The sequence below is a fragment of the Heteronotia binoei genome, chromosome 2 (genome assembly GCF_032191835.1).
Source record: "Heteronotia binoei isolate CCM8104 ecotype False Entrance Well chromosome 2, APGP_CSIRO_Hbin_v1, whole genome shotgun sequence".
NCBI lineage: Eukaryota > Metazoa > Chordata > Lepidosauria > Squamata > Gekkonidae > Heteronotia > Heteronotia binoei.
Genome location: NC_083224.1, coordinates 54,243,754 through 54,269,677, shown reverse-complemented (window position 1 = coordinate 54,269,677; position 25,924 = coordinate 54,243,754). Strand labels below are relative to the sequence as shown.

Here is a 25,924-nt window from a genome sequence, read left to right as displayed (position 1 = left end):
CTCTTAAAACCAAGGAAGCGTAGGTAGGGAATGACCCAGCATTTAGAACTGCCCTTTATATAGTACAGGTCCCAATGCTGTCAGCATATCCAGCATCAGACTTGCTGAGTGCCTGTCAAAAACAGGCAACCGGCTAGGACAAATCCCAGAAAAATGTCTTAGGGAAATATGAAGCAAAACAAAAGAAGCCAAGTACTGTTCTCCAATCAGTATTCGTGGATTGAATGAAATTCTAGAATTCTGGGTTGTGGTAAGGGTGTTTAATGCAGTATTATCCAGTTTACTTTGAGTCCCCCCCCCCCAGCCATTTCTTTTAAGTCTCGAAGACAGCAAACATATGACCTAATCAAAACGATGAGAAAACAATATTTTCCCTTTATATCCAACCTCTCCAGCAATTGCAAGGGTATTTGTGGAGGTGGAAAGTGTCAAGTCGCAGCTGACTTATATGGCAACCTTGTTGGGTTTTCAAGGCAAAAGATGTTCAGAAGTGGCTTGCTATTGCTTGCCTCATGAGCCTGGACTTTCTTGGTGGTCTCCCATCCAAATGCTAACCAGGGTCAACCTGGTTTAGCTTCTGAGATCTGACAAGATCAGGCTAGCCCAGGCTACCCAGCTCAGGGATAAGACTATCTGTGGACTCCTACAAAAAGGTAACTACTGCACTCAACACTTACCTAAAGCTGGCACCAGTCATATAGTTCAGTATGCAAAACATTAAAAAAAAGGGGGCGGGAACCCATGAACCTTGAAGCTTACAGAAAACAGTTGTATATCTTTGTGACTTCATTACAGGGCAAGTCAGAATTTTGCTTATGAAGTCTACTAGGCTACAAGATTTTACATTTTATGATCATTTATGAACATCTGAAATTACAAGCAATACGTGGAAGTAAAAAAAAAACCCCACTATTATTTCTTAATGCAGGATTTGTCTGGTGCAGAAATTGAACATATCCAGCTCTGTGAACACTCCGCTTATTGTACAGCTCTTAGAATGCAAAATCAGTGACATCCCATGGAATCCAGTGTGATTTATTCCAAAGTAAATGTTAACTGCAGCACTTCAAACACATCATTTTGGGGTGATGGTTGTTTCAGTCCTTAACGCTGTGATGGGTCACAGCTTGCAAGGTTGTGGGAAAAGCTTAGTAAAAACCTCAGGAGGTTGAGCAGGGCTTCCAGTGATCAGGCTAAGGGTAGATTTTTGCTTTTTTTTAAAGCAGAGCACATGGAGTCCATCATGTGTAGTGGATAAGAGCAGGGGACTCAAATCTAGAGAACTAGGTTTGATTCCCCACTTCTCCACAGGAAGCCTGTTGGATGACCTTGGGCCAGTCACAGGTCTCTCAGCTACCTCACAAGGCACCTATTGTGGGAAGAGGAAAGGAAGGCAACTGTAAGGTGCTTTGAGACTCCTTAAGGTACAGAAAAGTGGAATATAAAACTTTGTTTTTTCTTGAAGGAATGTGAATTAGACAGTCCCTTTCTTGAGAGGATTTTTGAATAAGTCAGTGTAGAGAAAAACAAACGAGATGTCACACTGACAAGTCCCAGTGAGGCAAGTCATCATTTTAAGACACAAGTTACCAAGCAAAAAAGAAGTAGAAATATTTATTAAAATCAAAAGCACAAATCATGAACAAGGCTCGTTATAAAAAAAGGTACACAGAAGTGCATTGCCCCTCAGTGTTTAGGCACTGGGATTTGCAGCAGTTTTGCATTGCATTGAGCCACCTGGCTGTCAAAAGGACCCAGAATTCCCAGCTGGGCATGTACAGAAAGGTGCAACCCTCAAGAACCATCATCCTGAGACCCCAGCAGGCTTTAACAACCCGCACCACCGATGCAATATGAATGGAATCTACAGTCCCTTATACAATGTCAGGACACAAACTCTCTTGCTGGTGGGAGAAGAAAAGACCCTCCTTTCTACTGTGCTTTCAATTTTAATAAAAGTACAAAACAAAGGCCAGTCTCAGCCTGAGTGTGTTCATAATTCTTTCTGCAAATAGTAAAGGCCTATGGAAAGAGGGAACAACAAAGGAATCTAGGTCTCTTGCTTTCTTTTTTTAACCAGGAGATTTCAAGGCATTTTAAAACTATCAATGTTACAAATGCTGTCCTAAGTGTCCCCCCATACGAGTTAGAAAACAATCAAGATAGGCTGCTTTTATTACCCCTACCTTTCTTTCCCACAAGATTTAACTTGATGTCAGAAGGATGTTTCTGTAGCTGTTTCTGGACATCAGTATTCACATCCAAGGCACCTGAAATATCATTCACTGGGCTCTTCTCAGGTTGGGCCTTTGGAATTATGAGCACACTTATTACAAAGCTATCCCAAAATTCATTTTAGCAGTAGAATATTTGGTGAGTCTTCCTTTGTCATCTCCTTGGAAGTTCTGGTCAGTGGCCAAATGTCCTCACACCAACAGCAGAAGGCCCTCCAGAGCACTTTGAATTTGGTTCCTCCACTGTGCAAGACCTACCTGCACGTAAAACACTCACCTCCCATAAGTACCTGTGACAGTGTTCCTGCATCCCTTTATCCTAGTTTGCCTTATGCATTTTCTGGGTTTCCTCCTTGGAATATAGATGGCTTAAAAGCAAACAACTGAGAAAATGTTTTACTCTTATCTGGCATCAAACATCAGGGGGGTACTTTGTAGGTTGGTAAGATCACAAATAGAATCTTCCCTCCCCCATGTTTTCACCAAAGGAAGCTTATATAAAAATAGGTAAGATGGAAGAGAGATGAAGCAAATAACTTTAGTGGGTGGGGGAGATCAGACCCACCTACTCCTGCATGTGGTAGGACAGGGATGGTAAAGGCCACAGGCAACTTTTTGATACAAAAGTGAAAAACTAAGAAAATAATGCCTACTCTGTACAATCTAGGGGGAACAGCAGCACACTTATGCCATAAGTGTGTAGGAAGGGATAGAGGAAACCCTTGTGCAGGACTATGGAATTTGTCCTACCAAGCCAAAAGCAACGTCCCTGGCCATGTGTTGGGGCCTGCCAGGTCCTCAACCCCCACTCCTCCCCAGGTAAGCAGCAAAATTTGAAAGTTTGCCAAGACCCTGGTCTCCACAGAACTTATAACCTCAGAGGATAATTCAGTGAAAATCATGAAATATGAAATGTACATTTTGAACCTGCAACTCTATTCCTGATGAATGAGCTTCAGCTTCCCTGACAATTGTGAGACCGTATTTCCAGGAATGGGCCCATATTCACAAGGGATGAACATCAGACAGGACAAGAGGTCTTATACACAGAAGCTGGGAGAAGTTAGCCCAAGTGTAAGTGGTCAAGAACTTCCACTGCATGTTCATTGAAATAGAAAAGCAAGGCCCAACTAGGATAAAGTTGCAAAGGAACAGTACGTCTCACCTACTAGCCTACAAGTTGCAGGGGGAAAGTACATGGCCCTTAGCAGTTGCTTCAAGTAAGATCAGTTGCAGCAGCTCAGCTTAGAATGTTACACTGATAACTGAGATAGGCATTCACCTGCTTATGCTATGACAAGAGGACTGTGCTACAGGAGGAGTATTCTTGCGCATCAGTTGCTTTGGCTTTGCCACAGGGGTCTCAGTCCCAGGGAGAACATAACATGCTATAGGTGCACTGATGCACTTTCACTGCCTAGCTGATTCAAGGAGCAATGTTGTATTAACAATAAAAGAGGGCCCGCTAGGGGCCTCATTCCCAGTTTCCCTTGAAGCCAAGACATTTTCATGCTATCTATGATGCCCTAGTCTTGATACCACAGCAGGTGACAGTCATCCGATTCTGCCATCTTACTTTGCCAGGCCTACACAGGCTCACTCTCTTAACAACAGCCAAACAGATCAGGCTGCTCCATGGACCTTTCAGCTATAAAGACATAAACCGCCCCCTCCCCGCTTCCCACTACAACTTGTTGGGTTCTACAGTTTGACACTCACAGCATTATATTTTTTTGTTCTTTGTAAAGCAAGAGAAGCTCCTCCTAAGGAGCAGCACACTTTGGTGAATTTTAGCTAACTGAAACAGGAAGGCACCTAAGGAACAGCATCTCGACACACTGCCCATCTGCTAGGTACAACCCTTTGTCCTCTCACCTGGCAATATTTACATTTGTAAAGGTTATGGTAAAGCCCCATTCATCCTTGGTTTCTCAGGATGAAAGCTCCTCAGCAAAATGGGCATGCCAACAGAGCTATGCTTTCTACAGCTTTGTTTGCCAGGCTCTCTCTCTGTCCTCAACCCCCCCTTTTTTCCTCCATTAGTCAAACCTGCTGTTTATTTACTATCAATAAATATCACTTCAACTCAACAGTCTTCACCAGTCATACTTCATCACATAGGGACCACCCAGCAATCTCTTTTCATCAGACTTAGCAGCTAAACTACAACACACTGACTACCTAGAGCACACTGGCTATCTAGAACACACTGGCTAAGTTCAGCTCTCCATTCTCAATGGCTAGGTTAGCTATTCTAACAAGATGCAATATGGCCTCATTCCACATACCTGGATATGCCTAATTCCACTTCATGCAGTCTTCCTCCACAGGTACTTTCCTTACCTTCCAGGAGCACTGGGTGGAGCCACATAAATAAAAAATAAATAATATGGATTTATGACATCTGACCATCCCTCAGTGCTTAGCACAGGGGACAGCATGAAGCTGGATGTCAACATTTTTGCCTTTACTTTATAGGCAAGGCAGTCCCAAAAAAATCAAGGTGTTCATTGCTCCATACTGTACAATATGAGCTGGAGCAAAACAAATGAAGAAAAGGAGTCCCTCACCTTCATGGAGACTTACCACCAAGGCACTCTGCCTCTCTTGCTGCAAGAAATGCTCCTTGCTGTTTTATCGCCAGCTCCATCCCTCAAGCACTGCCCCATCAGCTTTGCCAGACTCACAGACAGGACAGTTAAAATGCACTGGCTGTTTGGCCAGCTACTTCTAAGCATGCCCTCCCCATAAGAGATGCACACATTCCATCCAGAAATAATTATTTAAAATATCAGATGCCTTTCAAGAAGGAAATGAGAGGGTGAAAAATCTAAAATAAATAAATTAAGCTATATACAACTCTTAAAGCTTTAGAATGAATAGAACTTCCAGAAACAAGAGCTTCTTGCTCTGAGCGAATACCCAGCAGCAGCTGCCCTGCTCCTCAATGGCTGCCATTCTAGGATACCTTTTATTCATCTTTTTTCCTTTTCAAGCCAAAGTTACAAATCTTTCTAGCACAACTGATCACCCATTTTCTTTAACAGGCTTGAAGAGCTTGGTCTCTCCCTCCCAAAAAAGGTTCCTTTCCGAACCACTCCTCCCTGCCACAAACACTTGGCTTTCCCCCCTCAGAACGGCCATTTTGAATCATTACCAGGCCCAATCTCAATTGTACTCCTTGCCAGCCAAAGAACATGTTGTCATTTCCCTTTCCACCCCTACCCCAAACTCCAAGTAAATAATGCCTCTATACCAGCCAACCACAACTGATGAAATTATAATCAATTTGTCATCCAGAGTACCATTCCTGCCTCATTTTGGCAGAATGCTGCCTTCCCAAAGCAATACCTAATATGCACTGATGCCTTGAAATCCATGGACCCTTTGCTGGGAGTGAGGAAAGGACTGTGTGTTCTCAGAAGCAAAGCTTCCATGAAGGAGGAGAAATGACTCACACTAAAGAACGAGGGTGAGATAATCCATTGACCCTACAGCCACAGAGGCGAAAATTCAGGGTAAGCAGTGGTTTGGCAACAGTAAGGTAGGTGGCATTGTTGCTAGGCCAAATGCTTCACTGGGACTACTCCAACAGCATCAAAACATGGCACCACAGACTCCAGCTACCCACACTACTGGCCAGGACTACCACTTCTACAACTACTAGCCTGGGCTCAGCAGTGTATGCTGGCTCCTTGAGGTCACAGCAGGAGGCCCAGCCACTTTCGCAGCAGCCCAGCAGCTGTCAGCTTTACATGGCCAAGTCACCTTCCTCCTTCGTGGTGAGACGGCTAGTTACAGACAGCCGCCAACTCCCACCTATCACTCCGTCACCATCCTAGACTCCAGCTTTCTCTTCTTCCACCCCCTGGACTCTGCTTCACAGCAAGCTGGCCAAGGATGCCTCAGGTGGCCTTGCATTTACATTCAGATGTCAGCTCTGGGGGGGATGCCTCACAAAATGGGGCAGAGTCAACTGAGCACGCCCTCCCCCAATCCCAAAGACACTCAGAAATCCAAAGAAGTGAAGTCTCCAAAGTCACAGTCAAACAGCTCACTGATGCCTTCGCCGTCCTCCAGCCCAAAATGGTAGTCCTGGGTCTGGGGTGGTGAAAGAGCAATGAACTCAGTAGGCAAGAAGCTGGAGAAGTCCTCCTTGCCCTGCTCCAGCAATGCGTCAACCGAGGCCAGTGGTGAGAGAGTCATGTCATCTGTCAAGCACTTGATAGGCAGCGTACTCTCCCCGGACAGCAGGAGCTCTGTCAAGAGAGAAATGGTGACTGGCAACTTGTTCATGCCATCAAGACTCACAAAGATTGTTCTGCCAAGCTGGTTCTCCCCAGCTGGACCATCTGCATACACAACAAATCCCTGGATGTTCTAGTCCCACTCCTGTTTTGCACAGAGCTTTTTTTGCAGCAGGAACTCCTTTGATATTAGGCCTCACACCTCTGATGTAGCCAATCCTCCAAGAGGTTTCAGTGCTCTTAGTACAGGGTCTTCTGTAAGCTCCAGAAGGATTAGCTACATCAGGGGTGTGTGGCCTAATATGCAAAGGAGTTCCTGCTACAAAAAACCCCCTGGTTTTGCAGATAAGCCTACAGGGCTGTAAGTTAGCTGGCATGGAGTACTGTAGCAGCCTGAATAGCCCAGGCTAGCCTGAGCTCATGAGAGCTTGGAAGCTGAGCAGGGCCACTTTACTTTCACCCAGATACACTTTATTAATCCACAGTATACAGATTCATTGGAAGAGGGCAATGTATTTTTGCATTTATAAAACTTTCTTTGCATACACACTTGGACACGATTCACAGTGAGCAAGACTACTGACATTCCTTCTGCTGCTATCTGGGAATACCTTCAGAGATCAATGTACTTCCCTAAGGAACCGTGAGCTCCAAGTGCCAAACACACCCATTCTACAATTATTGTTTGCATGAACACTTCAGTTAAATAAAAGAAGGCAAGAGCCTGTAAAAGGCAGACAGATCAGAGGACGGTGGGCCTGTTATGGTGTAATACCTGACAAAACAAACCAGTCCCAAGGTGGAGCTATTTTCTACTAGGCTATTCTACTGGCAGCTGCTACAATCCTGACCAAAGAATCTCAGGCAGAACTGCAAAGTACCAATAAATTTGGGTTTGCCAAAAGAACTTGGACTTAAGCTTGTTAATACTATAGAGAGCTGATTTGTGATTTATTTTATACACTATAAATCTCTCATATATGCAAACAACATCAGGGTGGATAAAAAGTTCCTGTATCATAAAACCTCATGTCACAGGAAAGGGCAGGGCCATGTAGGAATAGAGAGTCCCTTCCAAGGAGCTGTCCGACCCCACATTCCTCCTTCTCCACTGATACGAGCAAGGGCTGCCACCATTCTGGTTCTGGGGTTTGACTGAGGAGAGGTCCTAGAGCACCCTCCCTGCACCCCCTCTTCAGTGTGCCATGTTGCATGGCCAAATATGAAGTGTGAAGGACTCGGGCAAAGGAAACAACAACAAAAAAAGAAAAGTTATAAGGATAGATTAATAATGGGCAAAATTTTCTAGGAAAAGAATCTGGCTGGCAAAAAAAAATACATTTTCCTCTTGTGGCTGTCTATATAAGACTTCTAACTCTAAGTAAATACCTGATGCCCTTCAGGTCAGGCAGACTCACTCCAATTTGGGATGAGGGAACAGCTCCCTCCAAAACATCTCTGCCACCCAACTTCAGAGAGAGCTCTCTTCCCCACAAATGGTGACTAGCTCTCGCTTTCCCCTTCATTTAACAGATTCCAACCCTGAGGCTTAGAGGGTGCCTGGGAAGCAAAGGGGAGAAAAACCCAAAGCCTGTGCACAACGAAAAGGCTGTCTACGGGCTGCCCCACTCCTCAGTCTTGGGCCTAAGATAACGACACTCCCAAAGTTTAACTGAGAGAAAGCAATCCCATATGAAAGAGCACTGGAACTCAGCTCCCTGCCACAAGAAGTGGATAGTGGAAATGGATGCACCTCTTAATTATTCAGAGAAATCACATGGAACTCTTAAAAAACTTGGGTTTTTTAATATTAGTTTCCAGAGGCTGGACACTGCTATAAACAGGTTGCCAAATGGATCATGACTGAACCTAACAAGGTAATTCTCATGCCCTTTAGAAAGAGCTACAGCTTATTTCCCTATGCTCATGCTTGTAGCCTCTCATCACTGACAGGATGCTCCTTAGTCTTCAGACCAGGAAAAGACTGGCCATTTCAGCCATCAGGGAATTTCCTGGTGGGCCAGTGGCCTGCCCTCTCCTGCCCCATGTGGGACACTCCAGCCCAGGGAACAAGACAAGGGTCTGGCACAGTTGAAGGGCTGGATGGCTCCTTCTCCTTCCCTCCTTGGGGGGGGGGGGGGGAGGTCACTGTTCTAGGGCTGATTTTTATTGCCAGTCTGCCCTAGCTTCAGACAAAGCTAGCAAGGATCCTGCAGCAAAATCTCTGATAACTTGCACGTCCATCAGCAGAACAAGTCTTCACCTCTCTGCTCCAAACTAAAATATTTCCTGAAATCCTGCTCCCAGGGACAGGATTAAGTGGAGGAGCACTGGAAATTAAGAGAAGCACTTTACCACAGAATATGTGTCACGTGTTACACTTCTGAAAGTCTTTCAACTCAGCTGCACTGGGGGTGGGCAAAATGATGAACCAAAAGGGACAATCCTGAAACAGTGACAACTCAACCGGCTACCTTTAGCCTCAGAGCCTAAAAGAATCAGAAAGGTTTCTCTGTGGCTGAGTTTTATAACAAAACAGTATAGTATATGCTATTGCAGATTTGCTGAATGACTTTCAATGGAGACTGGACTAGTCTTAAACTCATTGATGTTGGTGTTTACATTTGCCCTCTAAGTGAAGCCTGAGAGAGCACTAGCAGCCACAGAGCACTCTGGATAAATACCATGGTCAGCCTCTCATGTCTTCTGAACTGCTAAGGTGTATGGCCACAGCACAATGTGTTGCTATTTCCCTTGCAACTGGGAAAGAAAAGTAAATACTGTCTTTGCAATGGATACCTTCTCCATTCCTGCCAAGGGCCTACCATCTTTATTCACCACAAGCAACAAGACACACAGCAAACCTGAGCCAAGACTACCCTTTAGAGAAAGCTTAGCAAAGAGTTTTGCTCTTGTTTGAGAAATCTGGGGTGTGCGGGTTGCCCTGCTCCCCCCCTCCACATACCTTGGTCTCCACTCAGCAATGGGAGCTTCATATCCTGGGAGGGGTGAAGCAGCACAGATGCTGTTGCTTGTGAAGGCTCTGGGGAAGTATCTTCAGCAACCACTTTCAATGGACTCTTGGTGGGGCTGCAGACCCCGGAGCTCTCTTCTGGGCAAAGGAACACATCAATGGGGCCCTGAGTGCTTTTCACAGCAATCTGAAAAGCCTAAAAGAGATCAAGAAGCAAACAGTACTTAACAGGACCTGGGTCATGGGTTATTCTTTGGTTTTGGTAATGACAAGGCTGTTAGTGCATTTATTTCTGAAACCATAAGTATTTCTCCTCCAAACACAAGGAGCTAGTCAGACTTCAAGAAGACATTTAGAAGTCTGAAGAACATTCTTGCACTGCCAATTCTCTCTGGAGCAGGGGTGGCCAAACTGTGGCTTGGGAGCTACATGTGGCTCTTTCACACATACTGCGTGGCTCTTGAAGCCCCCAGTTGGCAAAGCCCCCATCTGGCAGCTTGGGAAATGCATTTGCTTTCTTTCCACCTCTCCCTCCCATCTATTTGCCTTCCTTCCTTCCTGTCTTGCAGCTCTCAAACATCTGACATTTATTCTATGTGACTCTTACATTAAGCAAGTTTGGCCACCCTGCTCTACAGTTTTCCCCCAGAAGAGCATCTTACATTCACAACATGCTAGGAAGTTCTGTTCAAAAAAACTTGGAATATTTACTAGAATGTGATCACTTGTTGTGGGTGAATGGAACCCAATTCTAGCACTGCATGGGGAATAGGTGGTAACATCCTGAGCAGCATGTTTCACTTGTTTGGTTCGCTGGCTGCAAATCAGACCATTTACTCCGCCTCTCTGCTTTCAAGAGGCTGCAGTAAGCAATCTGCAGGTGAATCTATGAGGAGCTGACAGAGGCTGTTCCTGCTATGGCCTTCCTATCTTTGTAACATTCCACGCCACATAATAGAAGAATATTAACCTGCAAGAAACACAACGGAAACTGCTAATTCAGACCACCAATGTGGTAAATAGGGCAAAAGGAGAGAGAAGTAGCTCCTTTCTGCAGGAAGCTAGCTTTCTCTGGCAATGAACTGAAAGTGCTCCTTACAATGTCTTCCAAGACCTGTGCAAGCCCTGGATCTCACTGAAACACAGGTTTGGACTAGTGTTATAATATTAGTTATAATAGAGCTGCACAAACCTCTAATTCTACGGCCTGTTGTTGGCTCTCAGAAGTAACTCATAGGCAGCCACTTTCTTTACATGCCCCATTTCCAAGATAGGCAGCATCAGCTACATCAGAGTCAACACTCTGTGCACTGTCTCCTCTCTTTATTCACCAGCTGGCGCTGGCAGGTTGGAGGCAGGGACTTGCATGCGGCATCTAGCCTAGAAGACTGTGACCGCTTAGGGAACAGGTGGATTTCTGATTCATTGCTCACTGCCTAAAGCAGCATTGCTTCCTTGCTGTCAAACTGGGGAGCAGCCTCAAGTACATATGGAGCTGGACTCTAATTTGTATGATAATTCCTGAAAGGTTGCCATGTTAGTCTATTAAAGTAAAATAAAACAGAAACCCAGCATCACCTTAAAGACTAACTGTTATCCCAGCATGAACTTTAGTGAAGTCACAACTCTTCCTCAGACACTGCAAAGAAGATCCTCTTCATAGCGTCAAAGCTCTGACTCATGGAAGCACATTCTGGAATAAACACTGGCCTTTAAGGCACAACTGGACTTCTGTTCCATTTGTATGAATTACCTGGTTCCATTTGTCTGAATTGCCTGGTTTCTGCATAATGTTATTAATTAATGTCTATTAATTTTGGGGCAAGACAGGATCAATACGCATCATGGATGAAAATACAGAGGGAGAAGCTAGTTCAAATCCTCACTGACTCCTTTCTAACCCCTATCAAGCACTGTGGCACCTGGATATGCTAGCCACAGCCTAAATTCAGGATGGATATTATATTACAACAAGATCAGCCACCACTCAGTCCCAAAAGCCTCTTCTGAGTGGGCAGAACAGGTAGCAGGATTTGATCCCACAGTCCTTCTGAGAGCAGCAATCAGAACATAATGGCCCAGGGTGTGTGAGGGCACTGCAATTCAAGGAACCAGGAAAAGTTACCTCTGCCGGGTCAGAGACTTGCATCTGTGTCTCCTGGGGGGCTTTGATCACCATCACCAGCTTCTCAGAAGGGTCTGCAATGCTGCGCAGATCTTGGCAAGTCACATAAGCTGAGGTGTGCTCAGTCAAGTTTTGGCAGGAGAAAGATCACAAGGCTGTTCACCAAGACTCATAAAACTACAACATAACATACACAGTTTTCAAAGGCCAAATCTCAATATGCTGTGGAACAGCCAAACCAACTTCACTGCTCTACTGAGCATAGAAGATACAGGTATATTGCGACACTATGTGCATGCATGTGCACACGCACACACTAGTCCCCACTCATAACCTGCCACACAATGAAAACTCATTGCAACACTGTCTGGATGGTTTTCTTCCTCCTTCCAAACATCTAATTCAAATGAATGCACCCATGTTATTTTCATAGGCATCAATGCTGGAATGCTTCCATAGAAGTGCCATCCTTTGTCACACCAATTTCTTAACGGAACAGCTTTTTACACTGCAAACAGATAGATGAGTTGGATTTTCTATCCCACAGCATTTCTGGGAGCAGTTCAAAACCCATGGCAAGCCTTGGGAACACTGCCTCCTAATACACTCAAACATTTATTGCAGGCAGATCACTCACCACACAGGGGGTGAGGGAAGGAGAGATGTAGATGTCATGATTCAGGCCAAGCAGCAAAACTACAGGGCTGCCAGGCAAAACAACAAAAAATCCCAAATCCAATGAATCCTGATTGATTCACCACAACCCTCTCTCAGATCCACAATACAGAGCCTTAACCTAGCAGCCAGGTAAGTATTTTCTACTAGCTCACAGGGTGGGGACGTAAAATTAAAACACCAACACCCAGTCCTGGAATGTCAGGAGTGCAGCTACCTCTTCAGAACATGGGGACTCTCTGCTCATCATAGTGCGTGTTGCCATGAAGCTGCTCTGCATCCTCTGATTTGCTACAACCACCCAATCCTCCCCTCCATCTTCCAAGAGAAGGATATTGCTTGTTCTCGGGATCCTCAGTGAGGAGCCTGAACTGGGTGGTGCACATTTGGATGAGGTTGTCCATTTGTTGTTCTGCAGCCTGAAGATCCTGGAGCTCTTTCACCAAACCCTGGCTCCTGCTGGCACTCCCCACAGCAGACCGGCTGCCCCTAAGAAACAAGAGGATCCAAAAGGGAATGATCTCTTCCTTGACAAACAACTCCCCTCCCCACCCCCCACCCCAGCCCAATCTGCTGTTACCTTGGGATATATTAAGAGGACCAAACCGCATTTTGCATGCATGCTTCTGCACAGTCTAGCTTCCAAAAGCACTGGACTGATGAATGTCCAGTTATATTTACCATCTGGTGGTGGGCAGCTACCTTTCCTGCATGGTGCTTGGGGAGGGGACAGAATCAGGGCTTTTTTTGTAACAGGAACTCCTTTGCATATTAGACTATATACCCCCTGATGTATCCAATCCTCAAAGAGCTTACAGCAGGCCCTGTAAGAAGAGCCCTCCTTGTAAGTTCTTGTAGGATTGGCTACATCGGGGGGTATATAGTCTAATATACAAATATGCAAAGGAGTTCCTGCTACAAAAAAAGCCCCGGATAGAATAGATATTTCTGTCTTCCATGTTGTACCCTTGTAGACTCTTTGTGTGTGTGACTGCGCCATAATCACTCAGCAAGCATCCCAGCACAACAGGGATTTGAACCTGGACCTCCCAATCTCCATTCCAGCACCCTGATCAGTACCAGCAATGACACCAATAGGGCAAGCTTCAGTATTCATCTCTTAACAGGCCCTTGCTGAACATTTGGCAAATATACAAAGCATGTGCTCAGCCCAGTGGCCTGCTGACGCATGTCCAGTCTTGATTGCATTGTGTTTGTTCAGGAACTACTTGCTGGCCCCAGACCCAGGCCAGACATCTCTTGTATGCAGCATCAAAGGAAGGCTGAAAGGCAGATGGCCAATCCAATATGCACAGTGTTCCTTTGTCTTGAGTGACAAATTGTCTAGTGCATTTTTAGTCAACCCTTCCTGCAAGAAACTTGAGGGGAGGGGGCATACATGCCTTTTCCTTCCCCATTGTATACTCACAATAACCTGTGAGATCAGCAAAGCAGAGAGTATGTAATTGGTCCAGCTTTGCACACCTTCTGGTATGGAGTTGCAATAAGTTTTCTGGTCCTATACCAGCCTGTTACTACAACTTGGTGGGTATGAAAGCAGATCCTCACAATGAGGCAGTAACAGCAGTTGTCTTTACAGAGAACCAACCAACACACGCTGTCTCTCCAACCAACACACGCTGCCTTTACAGAAACAGGAAGCCAGAATGGAGTCTCCCAACAAACTGTGCCAACAGGTGTCTTCTGCATCTATCTACCCTAAACTTGGCAAGACAACCCCACTCCCACTGCTCATAAGATATTGTGATTCCAAGCAAAATACCAAAATCAGACAAGCAAGCCATGCAACTGGAGTGCAGAAGAAGAAACACCAGTGGGTAAAGTAACAGCCTTTTTGTAACCATGGAGACCAAACCACTGCAGGGAGCCCAGGCATGCCCTGCTAGAAGCCTCTCTCAACACTGCAGAGTCTCTCTTTACAGATTTCCAAGACCTTGCTTGAGGCCAGACTACATATGAGGATTCAAGGCCACTTCCTACATTAGTTATTGTGTACAAGAATACTTCCATAGGCATTTTGCAACAAAAACCTAAAATAGGCAGGGTTCATACCAGTCCTGAAAAAAGAGGAACATTTTAAGTTACATCAGCAACACACCCATATGGCAAAGAACAGACAGTTATTTTTCACCTCTGTCACTGTAAGTTTCTAGCCCTTGAGACAAACTTCAAAACGTGCTTTAAAAGACAGGTGTAGCCTCAGCAGCATGTACAGACAGCATGTGCACTAAGAAGGATTCCAGTAGGTACAGACACTGAGTCTGCCCCTCCAAATATAAGAAAACTCAAACAGTTTCGTGGAAGACAGACCTGTCAACATCTATTGACCATGAAGCGCCACAACTTAAAAAGCCCTGACCCAAATTCTAATCAATCTCATCCTGTGATTGGGACGGACATACATACATACATACATACATTTATTTATTTAGATTTATAGCCCACCCTTTCCCAAATGGGCTCTGAGCAGGTAACAAGGTTAAAATGGGCTCTGAGCAGGTAATAACAAGGTTAAAATAAGATACATATAATAAAACAATATACAATCTAAAAAACAATATAACTGTCTAAAAACATCGCACCAGAGATAGTCAGAAAATTCCTTATCAATTAATACCTACTAGGTAGAGGCCAGGCTGAACAGAGGCCTCAGAAAAAACTTTCAGAGCCACTCAAAAGAAACAGAAAGAGACCAGCATCACACAAAACCTGAACTTCTGGTATTCAACAAAACCTGCTACAGGCTTTTCCTGTCCATCAATGCAGCGTCCTCTACTCCTCCCTCCCCCACCCCCAATGTTTTGCAATAACTATGACAACTGTATTAGGACTGTTCCTCTTTAGCACCACTCTCTAAATCAGAATTCTGAGAGCTGAGCTACTGCCTGATCAGCATGTCCTTAGGTGATCTGGAAGTTCAGTGACAGCCCCATGAGATCTTGCCTTGTGAAGGGGGGGGGGCAATTCTGTCCCCCTCCTCTAAGGCAGAGACCCCCTGCCACCTTCCTAGAAAACAGAGGGGGAGTGTTCCATTTTCACATTAATCAGATGGACACAAAAAGAGCTGATCCTCTGTCCTGAGAAAGGACTTGCAGGCCCCTGGAATATCCTACTGGATCCTCAAAGATTCCCAAACCCACTTTGAGAAAACAATGTGTGTGTGGGAAGGAAAGTAAGGGAAGATGAATTATGCTCAGTATGGTCACTGCTCTCATCCTTTACTGCATGCCAAGCAATCATTCCTTTATTACCATACATCCAAGTTTTCCTTTCAAACAGTGTGAACAAAGACATGTTCCTCTCAAAAGAGACAAATCCCAAAAGGATAACTCTGCAAATCCCTTGCAGCAAACAATAAATTACTTTCTAATACCAACAGTAGGTTGATTGTTTCCATGTGTGAAATGTGACCAGGAGATCCTATGATTGTCTGCCAGTCAGAAGTTCTAGAACCATAAGGAAGGCAAGCTCGAACTGCTAGAATTGAATGGAGCAAAATATCAGGACCTGAATGTGATTGTGGTGTAGCCTGGTAAACTATTTTCCATCTGTCACAGGAATGCGAGCATCATGCTTTCCATGGAGATGTGACAGAGTTCTTTGAGCTCTCTCCAGCTGTGACTGAGTGGACTGAAATGCTAGATATTCGTATTTAGGGGGACTGCCCAATTGATCTGCATACCCATTGTATCAGCTTGGTTACATATCTTGTATTATTATATACTTCCTGTGTGTAACTTTGTCATACAGTAAACAAATAATAACCAACAGTAGGCTACAAAATGAGTGCAATCTGACTAGAGCACCCAAATTCATAGGAGAATTCTGGACCCAGGATAGGTGACCTTCTACTTACAGCCACTGGATATGGTTCTTTGACTTCTTGGTGATGAGCTGGATGCCCTCCAGGACGTTGGTGATATCATAGATCCGCCTCTTCTGCACCTTCAGTACCTCTGCAGCCCAGTTGAGATCCACAACACCATCAGGCGATTGGCTCAGCAGCTCCAAGAAGCGTTTGGTGGTCAGATTCAGAGAAGTTTCATAGCGAGACTTCTCTCCAGGAGACTTCAGCCCTGAGGATCAATAAGGACAGAATAAAACATCCAGGCACTGGAATCCAGCTTACCTGAACTAGTTTTTGTGTGCTTATATGTACCAGTTCTGCTAGTTAGGGGAAGAGAAACCAGCAGAATCTGATTCAATAACTGCAAGCTGCACCTACTCAAATGTCCTTAGATGTTGCTTGCTCAGCTCCCCAACCTGCCTTCACACCACAGCCACAGATATGTTGAAACCGTGGGTTCTTGGGATACTGAAAATTTTGTGCCCAATACAAGCTCTGGTACCATTATAAATTTTAAAATGAAAAATAAAATGAGGCTTTTGTTTTACCAAGTGCAAAGCAATGTGATAACAGAATGTTTAATAATAGCATGAGGGAGCAACAGCTGGTGGAGATCCCCATCAAGTGGTAGGAGCTGGTAGTCCACCAACAAAGGGCTGCATAAGACACTTTACAAGCAGCTCCTATTCCCGAATGGTGCCCAACATGAAGCCAGAGTGTGTTCTTGGTGTTGAGAAGCTCAGTTCTGTACCCAACAAGTTCAGATGTGTACCCGCTCTAAAAATGTTCAAATCCACTTCTTCCCCCTCAAATGCCCAGGGTGTTTCATGCTTCTAATCTCAAAGTGTTCAATCACCAGGGAGTCCTGCGGTAACTTAGCCCTGGGACAAGAAGTTACTTCATTCAGGATATTTAAAGTATTCTGCAATGGTTAAAAAGAACTACAGCTTTCCACTGGGCAACTGTACCTTTCACAGGGTTCTTCACTTTTCCTCGGGTTGCCTGAACACTCTCTGCAATATATTGGTGGTCAGTCTCCAAATTCAGCTTCCGTTTGACCTGGAAAAAGAAGATACTTTAAAAGGTGGTTAAAGAGCAACAGTTTGATTTCAGTTTTACAGAGGAAAAAAAGAATTCTATGATACAAGTCTAATAAATCTGTTGTGACATCAGCTTTCATGGTCTAGACAGCCAGTTTCTTCAGGTACACATGATGATAAAGTGGTGCTGGAACATCTGCATGCTGAGGACTACAGATGAGACTAGAAATCAAATATAGCAAGTCTCAGGCACGTTAGCCAACTATCAATAGTGGTTAACTCACTTGTTTTTGTAACTAGCATGAGTACCAAATTTGTTGATTCTAATTACCTTCTTAGTCAATCTAAATAAAAAAAGTATTTGCCTAATAATTGACCAAATTATTTTTGGACCTATCAAATCCCTGGTCTTACTGCTATCAATCAGGGTTTCTTCCAGGTGACTTTACTATAAGACCCTCCCAGCCTCAACCTAAGCCTAATCCATTTTGGACACCAAGAGCACATGCTTCAGCCACATGATCTTGCTCCCACCATGACATATGGCCAGCCAGAACTCTTGGCAAACACTAGCTGGAGTGATCTGGGCACACCAGAGGCATCTTTGCTTCTAGAGAGACTGAAGAAAATCCCAGCAGCTTGCAGCAGAAGACAAGCTGGTTGACATGCCAGACATGACAGCTGAATGTTTTAAGGATAAACTATTGTTTGCATTATTTATATAGCAACTCACACAAGGCCTAGCACAAACAGATATTTGCTCTGATACCAATGTTTGCCAAGAATCACCTTCCATACAAAAAAGATGCAATTGTTTCCCTTGAATTGTTACTTTGCCATTCCTGGGTCTGAAATTTTGCTCTCTAGCTCTCCATTTTACAGTACACATTCAGGCTCTGGATTGGATCCAATCTCACAGTTCCATTATTACAGCCATTGCTGTATGCTTTCCAGGAAAACTTGAAGTGGAAAAATTTCCAGAAAGTTTTCCAAATTAAAACTGAAATGTTTAATGTCAGCAAAAGAAGGCAAAGCCACTATGTACGGGCACTGGGTTACCCATGCTTCATATTCTTCATTTAGCCCATCTCATATGACTGATATACAACGCAACAGTCTTGACAGCTATAGATAAACAGACTATATTTGCATATGCATAGTGGAAACTTTTCCACAGAAAAAGGAGCACTAGAAAAATTTTCCATTTTGCAATTTTTTTTAAAAAAATCACCTTATGTCACGACTACAGTCCCCAGCCTAATAACTCTTGCCCATGCATTTCTCATGATCCCCAGCAGAGCATTTCTGGTGATCAAAGGTGACAGCCCCCCCAGAACAAAAGCTTGTTGGATCCAACCCTATATGACATCTTCTTTTAGGGGGAAGAGCAGTGGGAATCCAGCCTCTGCTTCTTATGCTGCCTAAAAGGCAAGTCTGAAACTCTTTGGCTGTGAAAAGTTATGCTGATAATCTGATTCACCTACAAAAAGCTAAGAAGCAGCAGTGGTGGATCTCACTTTAAAACCCCTTTCCTCTGTTAATGAAAGAATGAGTTGCTAGGCCAGATCCAGCGCTCCTGCCTCTAAAGCTGCTCAAGAAAGGAAACAGGCTTCTTTCTTTGTGGTGAGCAAGAAGTGGCAGCAGAGGGTACATGGAGGGTTGGGGAGAAAATGTTTTGGATTTTTTTGCAGAAGGAAATGTGTTCTTACTGATCAACCAGTAAAATACTCTCTAGAGGACTTTGAACAAGCGCAAAAGGTCCTGCAGCACATGAACAAACTTCACTAAGGGACGTGGGTGAATGAACAACCAGAATGTAGGTCCTTCCCAGAGTAAAGGAAAGTGAGAAGGCAGCTGAAAGTGGAAACTTTCAGTCCCTTTGTAAAACTAGAATTTATAGGGGCCTGGATAAAAGGTCATTGTAATTAAACCAGTTTGACTTTGTACAGCAGACATGCGTTCACAAGAGATGCCAATAATGTCTTTTATTACAAATGGAGTTAGGGTTGGAGTCAGAAGCTAGTGAATATGATTAATGCAGCATGCAATGTGTAAGACAATCATTTTAATTCAGCCCCTAGAAATACTGCTATTTAATGTTAATGATATGCTCTGAGAGTTTCCCTTCCAGTTTCTATAAACAGAGGCATATTCAGTTGCCAGCAGTTCAGTTTGCCATACAAAAATGTCATATCCAGCCCCTCCCTTCCTAGAGGACAGTGCATGTGTTATGTCTACGAGCACAAAAATGCTAACATCTAGCCATACACTGCATGGGCTGAACCACCATAACCACACTAACATGGGAAATCCTAAAGGGCAATTCAGGAGGTTGTTGCAACAGCAACCTAAGAATATGGAGTACAGTTCTTGCAATCCTACACACAACTGCAGGGCTAAATAAGGATTCCTTTCCTAACAAGCATGAGTAAGACCCCAAGACACAACTCCCTAATTCCTAGTGGAAGCCCTGTGTTGATAATATAGGTCTGGGTCCCCAATGACCTCTCAAAGAACAAAAAATGAGGTGACTGCTATACCACAGCCCTTCATAGTAAAGATTCAGGTGGAATCTCACCCATTAATACGGCTAAATGCATATCTGACTGTTCATTTGCAACATGAGATTGTTAATCCCAATTTTTTATCCTACTGGGTCAATGTTAAACCATTCACAACTCAGGATGCACACTGGTCTCCGTAGCAATGGCACAGCAAAAGAAAAAGAAAATCCAGGCATCCATTTACTGAGGCACCTAGAAATTGAAAAATGGCATCTTAGATGCTAAACATTTTTAGCAACACGGAAAGCTGTCCGAAATCTTAAAGCTTGCACACAGGAACTTGAAACATAGTTACAAATTTGATCTTAAACAAGTCCTTTTAAAAAGCTCCCTTCCTTGCTTTCCAAATGATAGATCCCTAGTAAGTCCAGATTTGAGCAGATCAGGTTCAAGGGTACTGGGATCCTCTATGCCTTCACAGGCCATGACTTCAAACCAGCACACAGCTCACACGCAGCAATGCTTAACAGGGTGGGGCACCAAGACGTTGCACCCCGATGAGACAACACAAAAGTGAAAGCTCATTACAGATTCCCAACCCAAACAGCAGACCCAACAGCTAAAACAAAGCATCAACTGTAAAGCAGCTGCCCACTGCAGGCCCCTCACCAGAAAGGCTCTCTGTGGGAAGAGAATGTCAACTAGCAGAAAGCTTTGCAGGCAACACCTCCCTTGGTCTGCTTCCTGAGAAAGAGCAACTGCTACACTGGTCCCTTCAGCCCTTTGCATTAGCAATCCCCAAGCAATGGCTCAAGAGCCTCAGAAGTGGACAGGTACGAGAAGATCTCATCAGACACTGGGATTCAGAGACAGAAAAGCTGTGCATGTTAAAATCACTAATTACCTTGCAGGTGGCAAAAGATAAATGGCTTCTGTCTAGCGAAAAATGTGACAACCCTGCTATGTACCAAAAGAGGTGGGATGCTGAATTCCAGGCAATATCCTCCACATCAAACAACCATGCAATTGGGAGTCCAACTGCAAGGGCTGAGGATGAGCAAGTATACAATAGCACATCACTCTTTTTGGCAGTAAAAGAATTCAGTAAAAGCTGCAATCCTATGTGCATAAACTTTGGATTAAGTTAGTAGAACTTATATTCAAATAAACATGCATATTGTAATGCATATTCATAGTCAGTTCACTTTTTATTAGATCCCCCACAAAAATCTCTGCAGACAGAAGACACTTCTGTCAATGAAGTAGGATTTTTAACATAACAAATGTCCCCATCATTCTGGTCTTTGGGACACAGGGGATGCCTAAAAATAGCATAAGAGGGGTATAAGAGCTACTGCCAGAAGATGGGGGATCAGTGGAAATCCCCCTCCATTCTGTTAGCAGAAATGTTCTACTAGATCCAGTCCTTTAATTTTTCACCTTGCCAAATGCTGTTCCTATATTTATTTATTTATATTTATAGCCCAAAGGTAGGTGAACTGCAAAAGCAATTTTTTAAAAAGAAACCAGCAGGGACATCCATATTTCACAGAAGGACTTCTGTGGTGCCTGCTAGAATTGATGTGCTTATAAACTGAACAACAAAATAAAGACTCTCCCCAACAATATATACTCCAGGCTGAAGGGGGGGGGGGAGAGAATCTTTTTGAGCCTGTGGGCACCTCTGGAAGAATTATCCTGTGTTAGGATAGTGGAAACAACCACAAAATGTAAGGGAGTGAGTTTATGCATAACTCTAATAGTAAACTGTCTTTAACATGTCAGGCATAAGCTCTGTGTGACAGAATGCCTTTTAAAATTAAAAAAAAAGTTTTAAAATATCTTCTTACAGACACAGTGTACCTTCAGTTAAGCAGTGAATATCCTTGTGCTGTGATGTCAGCTGCTGCCAAAGCAATATTTTAAAGATCTGCACAGCTACTCAGTTCTCCAATAGCCATTCAGGAACCCCGCTGGACCAAAGACCCATTTGGTCCCATCTACTTTCTAAAATACTTAGCAGGCAATGGGAAATGGCACCACCACATTGGGGACTCCTGCACTAGACATTCCTCAGTAGGAGCCATGCTCTAGTAGTAACTCTCCAAAGCACTGGCAATAGGGGGCAGAACTGACAGTTCTGAGCATGGGAACCCTCAGGTTTCTGGGGGAAGACATCACTGATCACCACCATAAAAAAACATTTAACTGCACTTCTTCCAAACATTTGCACATTCAGGTGCTAGCCCACAAGACAACCTAAATGTAGCATTTCTTGTTCTCACTAGAAACAATGTAACAATATTACACTGAGCACAGTTACTTCCTAAATTCTACCTTTGATAGCAGGGTTTAAGCCTCTATTTTAACTGCAATTCCAAAGCCTTCATAGATATTTAGGTATAGCATAGGTATAACACTGTAATGTTAAAGCAGTTGAACTAGAGCTTATCCTGAACACTAATTTCTGTGATTTTATCTACATAATAATAACAGAGCCTTTGCTTTTTGTTCCACATTGAGAAGCTAGCAGAATGCAACTGAAATCAGAGATACGGTGTTACTGCCCTTTCCCTTTATGCAAAGACATGTATTACCTCCGGCTTTTCCTTTCATAGATCATCTTTCTGTTATGCCAGGCTGGACCCTGCAGACCCTGGAGTAAGTGGCCCCAAAGAAAAGGATGCAGCATACAGCCAAAGCATTTACCTTTGTTAGAAACAAGCTGCACAGAACTCTGGGCCTTAACATCCTGTGACAGGAAGTGAAGCTGCTTCATTAACAACATTTACAGACTCCTGCTTTGAGAGAGGAGAGAGGCCCAGGGCAAACCAGCAAGCTGTGCAAATTCTAACTAGCCAGGTCAGGCAGCAGAGAGATGCAGGATTCTGTTCAACAGTGTAATGCTTTGAAGAATGCACTTTCTAGCTAGTTAATGATTTCTCTGCATACGTCCGGAGCACTTTCTTTGCCCTTCCTGCTACATATGCCACGTGCAAGAGGCATTGTTTGAGTCACAGCTTTGAAAACTCTCCCAGCATCGCCCCTGTAATTAAGGGAGGGAGTCCTTACAAAGCCACACGTGATTTTTAAACGCCTGTTATCAAGGCTCGGATGTTAACTGTTAGCTCTCCCTTCTGGTCAGATGTCTTTGGGCCTTAGAAAGCCAGAAAAGGAACAACCCACCCCAGCTTGCATTATTCACATTTCTCCAATGCCATATAGTCATTTTAAGCAGAATTAACAAGCTGAATGCATTAGAAAAGGAAGAAGGGAAGAAACAGGCAGCTGACCTCTTGTCCTCTTGCATAAGAGTTAAGGAAACAGCCCTTCATTTCTGATGGAGGCTGGGAACTTTGGCTTTTACGATGAATGAAAAATCTAAACACTATCCTGCTGTTCACAAGGATCTCGATAACTAGGCCTTTTCGTTCCTTTACCTTCCTGAATGCTGTTAGAGCCAGGCACCAAGCAAAACGTCTAGCATTTCATGTCTAGCATTAAAATATGTACCCCCCTCTGCAGCCGTCCATATGTGTCTACTAAGCACACGGGTGAAGTCACACACGGCTTAGAAAACGCATGCCATTGCCGGCCAGGATTCTGACTATCCAGAACAACAACAGCAACGGAGAGAGCGGGCGAGATTACCGGCGGTCGCTCCAGAGCAGGCCTCAACGTGGCTGTCTCCAAGCGGGCGGGCTGCGGAGTGGCGAAGAGCAGCAGTTCGGCATCGTTCTCGCCTTCGGGGGTGGGGAGCTGATCAGGGGTGGAAATGATCACGATCTGTTGGTCCATTACATGGATGGCCTCTGCTCCCCTCAGGAGGGCCTCCAGGTCTGCCACATTCTGGGTCACTCCCAGGCCCTCCAGAGACATGATCCGAGGCGCCGAGGCTCACATGCCCATGAGCTTGCAGGAGAGTGGGGTGGGGGAACCCCTGACCTTGGGGCCCCCCTCCTCCACACCGCAGGAACTCTAGGCTTTCCCTCCCGGGGATCCGAGGCCTATCAGCGGACCAGCAGCATTGTCCTGGACGCCCGGCTGGAGGGCGACACCGGATGGCAGGGGTGGAAGCCACGAACACGCCCCATCCTCCTTAAGAGCAAAGGCCAGGGAAACGGCGTTCCGAGGAGCTGCAGCCCGCCAGGGCCGTGTGCGCAAAGAGACCGAGAACGAAGAGATCCGAGGTTGCTTTCCAAGGCATCGGCAGCCCCCGGCGAGCCACCAGCCACCGGGTGGAAGGGAAGGGTGGGAGTTGCACACTACGGCACACAGCAGGACTCCCTTCCGCCCACGCTCTCCCGATCCGTGCCGACTTCCTAACCGCCTAGCCGGGATTCCCTAGACTGTGTTTGTGCTTCTTTGGCTGGAGTCTTTCGACTAGGCGCGCCGACTCGAACCCCTTCCGATGCTGTGCGCTCAGCTCTGGCACTGTTATTGTTCCCAGCTGGTCCCGGCCCCGCACACGTTTGCGCGCCAAATCCTTTTTGCCGCGAAAGCAGCACGAGCAGGGCATCGTCGCTCCCATTGGTCGGGTCCGCCACATCAACATTCGGCTTCGGAGAAGAGCCGCCGGCTCATTGGCTGCCGCTGTGAGATTGATCCATTACGACGCGTTCCCGTTGGCTACGATCGGACGGCCGCCGAGCGCCGTGGTGACGGATAGAACGTTCTGACAGCCGCCCAATGACAATGGTGTCGATTGCGGAAGGGGAACGCTGCCTGACCAATCAGAAAAGAGCTGAAAGACGCCGCAGTAGGGCATGTGGGAGAGGAGACGTTATTATGGTACTGGAGGGCAGGGTTGGGGTAGCTGTGTAGGGCTGTGTTTATATTGTGTCCTGGAAGAGGAAGAGCTCTTTGGAATGGCTTTGGCAGCCTTCCCATCGTTTGTTCGCGGTAGCCCCATTTTTGTCCTGCTCCCCCCTCCCCCGGTATTTCTTTATTCTTTCTTTCACATTCGCTTTTCTTTGATCTCAACAGTAGTAGCCGGTTCCAGCACACGGTTATTCAGAAGTGCGTGCCTCTTTGTTTAGCGAGACTTACTCCTGAATAGGTGTCTGTCGGGTTTCTGCCCGTTCATATTTTAGTCCTACTGAACACATGAACCTACATTACAGTATGTCAGTTTGTCAAGTTCAGCATTCTGTGCTTTGACTGGCAGCAGTTCTGCAGGGGTTCGGTAGAGGTGTTCACGTCAACTATTATCCGGTTAACTGGAGTTGCAAGAAATGAAGTTGGGACCCACCTCCTGTATATGAAGAGGATGATCATTGAGCCATGACACCTTCAGCTTGAAACTGGTATTCGTAGAGTGGCAGATTCTTACCAGTATCAATTCACAATTCTTTCTGGAGGATTGGATTCTCAGCTACTGGAATTAAAGCACAATCCAGAAGTGCCAAGCTGCTTGTTGATAGATTCTTTCTCTTCATATTTGATAGATTCTTTCTCTGCATATTTACTTAGTGGCAAGTCCTTTGTTCAATAGAACTTTATTCTGGGAAAGTTTGAAGTTGACTGCATTCTTAATTTCCAAAATGAAAAATGCTGTGTGACATGCAATATCTTCCTAATTCCAGATGTGCAAAAGATGGCCATGATTACTTGCTTGATTACATATTTAATTCACGTGCTCCCAGAATGAATTCTAGCACTGGAAATAGGTTTGTGAGCAACCCAATTGAGTAATTCTTAGCTCAGACTACATGCTACATTTTTATAGTCATTCAGGCAAGGCACGACACAACTCTCCTGCCACCCAAATCAGTTGCTGACTTATAGTGTGCATTCCCTACTAGTCTCCTGTGCATTGGAAAAGCAATGTGGAACATGGAGAAGAATGAATGCAAGCCCATATTTTCAAATTTTAATCACCTGGAGCCTGTATCCAATGAACCATGGGATCCATATAGCTTGCTGTTTTGTTTTTTAAATACGAAATTGACAGATCTCTTTATCACAATAATATTGTCAAGATCTACTGCCACAATATACTCTTTCCCAGCGTTCATTTTTAAAAGTGTCTAGCCCTTTTTGTTATACCTTTCTAAGTCCATTGAAGTCTTAGAAGCTTAGAAGAGTATATCTCTGACTTAGAAACTTAGAAAGGTATATCTCTGTTCAGGATTGCAGTGTAACTAAGGGGTAATAGGGAAATGGTAGAGAAGCTGAATACATTTTTTGCCTCTGTCTTCACTGTGGAAGATGGGAGATGCTTGTTTACTCCAGAACTGCCAATTTAAGGAAAGGTA

At 44.7% G+C, this 25,924-nt stretch overlaps 1 protein-coding gene across 1 annotated transcript; it reads right to left on the bottom strand.

The window, feature by feature from the left end:
* Positions 1 to 1,601: 1,601 nt before the first annotated feature.
* On the bottom strand, positions 1,602 to 24,007 carry E2F1 (E2F transcription factor 1). The gene is made up of 7 exons (XM_060230992.1): positions 23,319 to 24,007; positions 17,092 to 17,182; positions 16,133 to 16,352; positions 12,592 to 12,744; positions 11,581 to 11,695; positions 9,447 to 9,651; positions 1,602 to 6,493 (listed from the first exon to the last, which is right to left on the bottom strand). Exons 1-7 carry the CDS (start codon positions 23,544 to 23,546, stop codon positions 6,243 to 6,245), a joined length of 1,263 nt encoding a protein of 420 aa, XP_060086975.1. The 5' UTR covers positions 23,547 to 24,007; the 3' UTR covers positions 1,602 to 6,242.
* Positions 24,008 to 25,924: the final 1,917 nt, after the last annotated feature.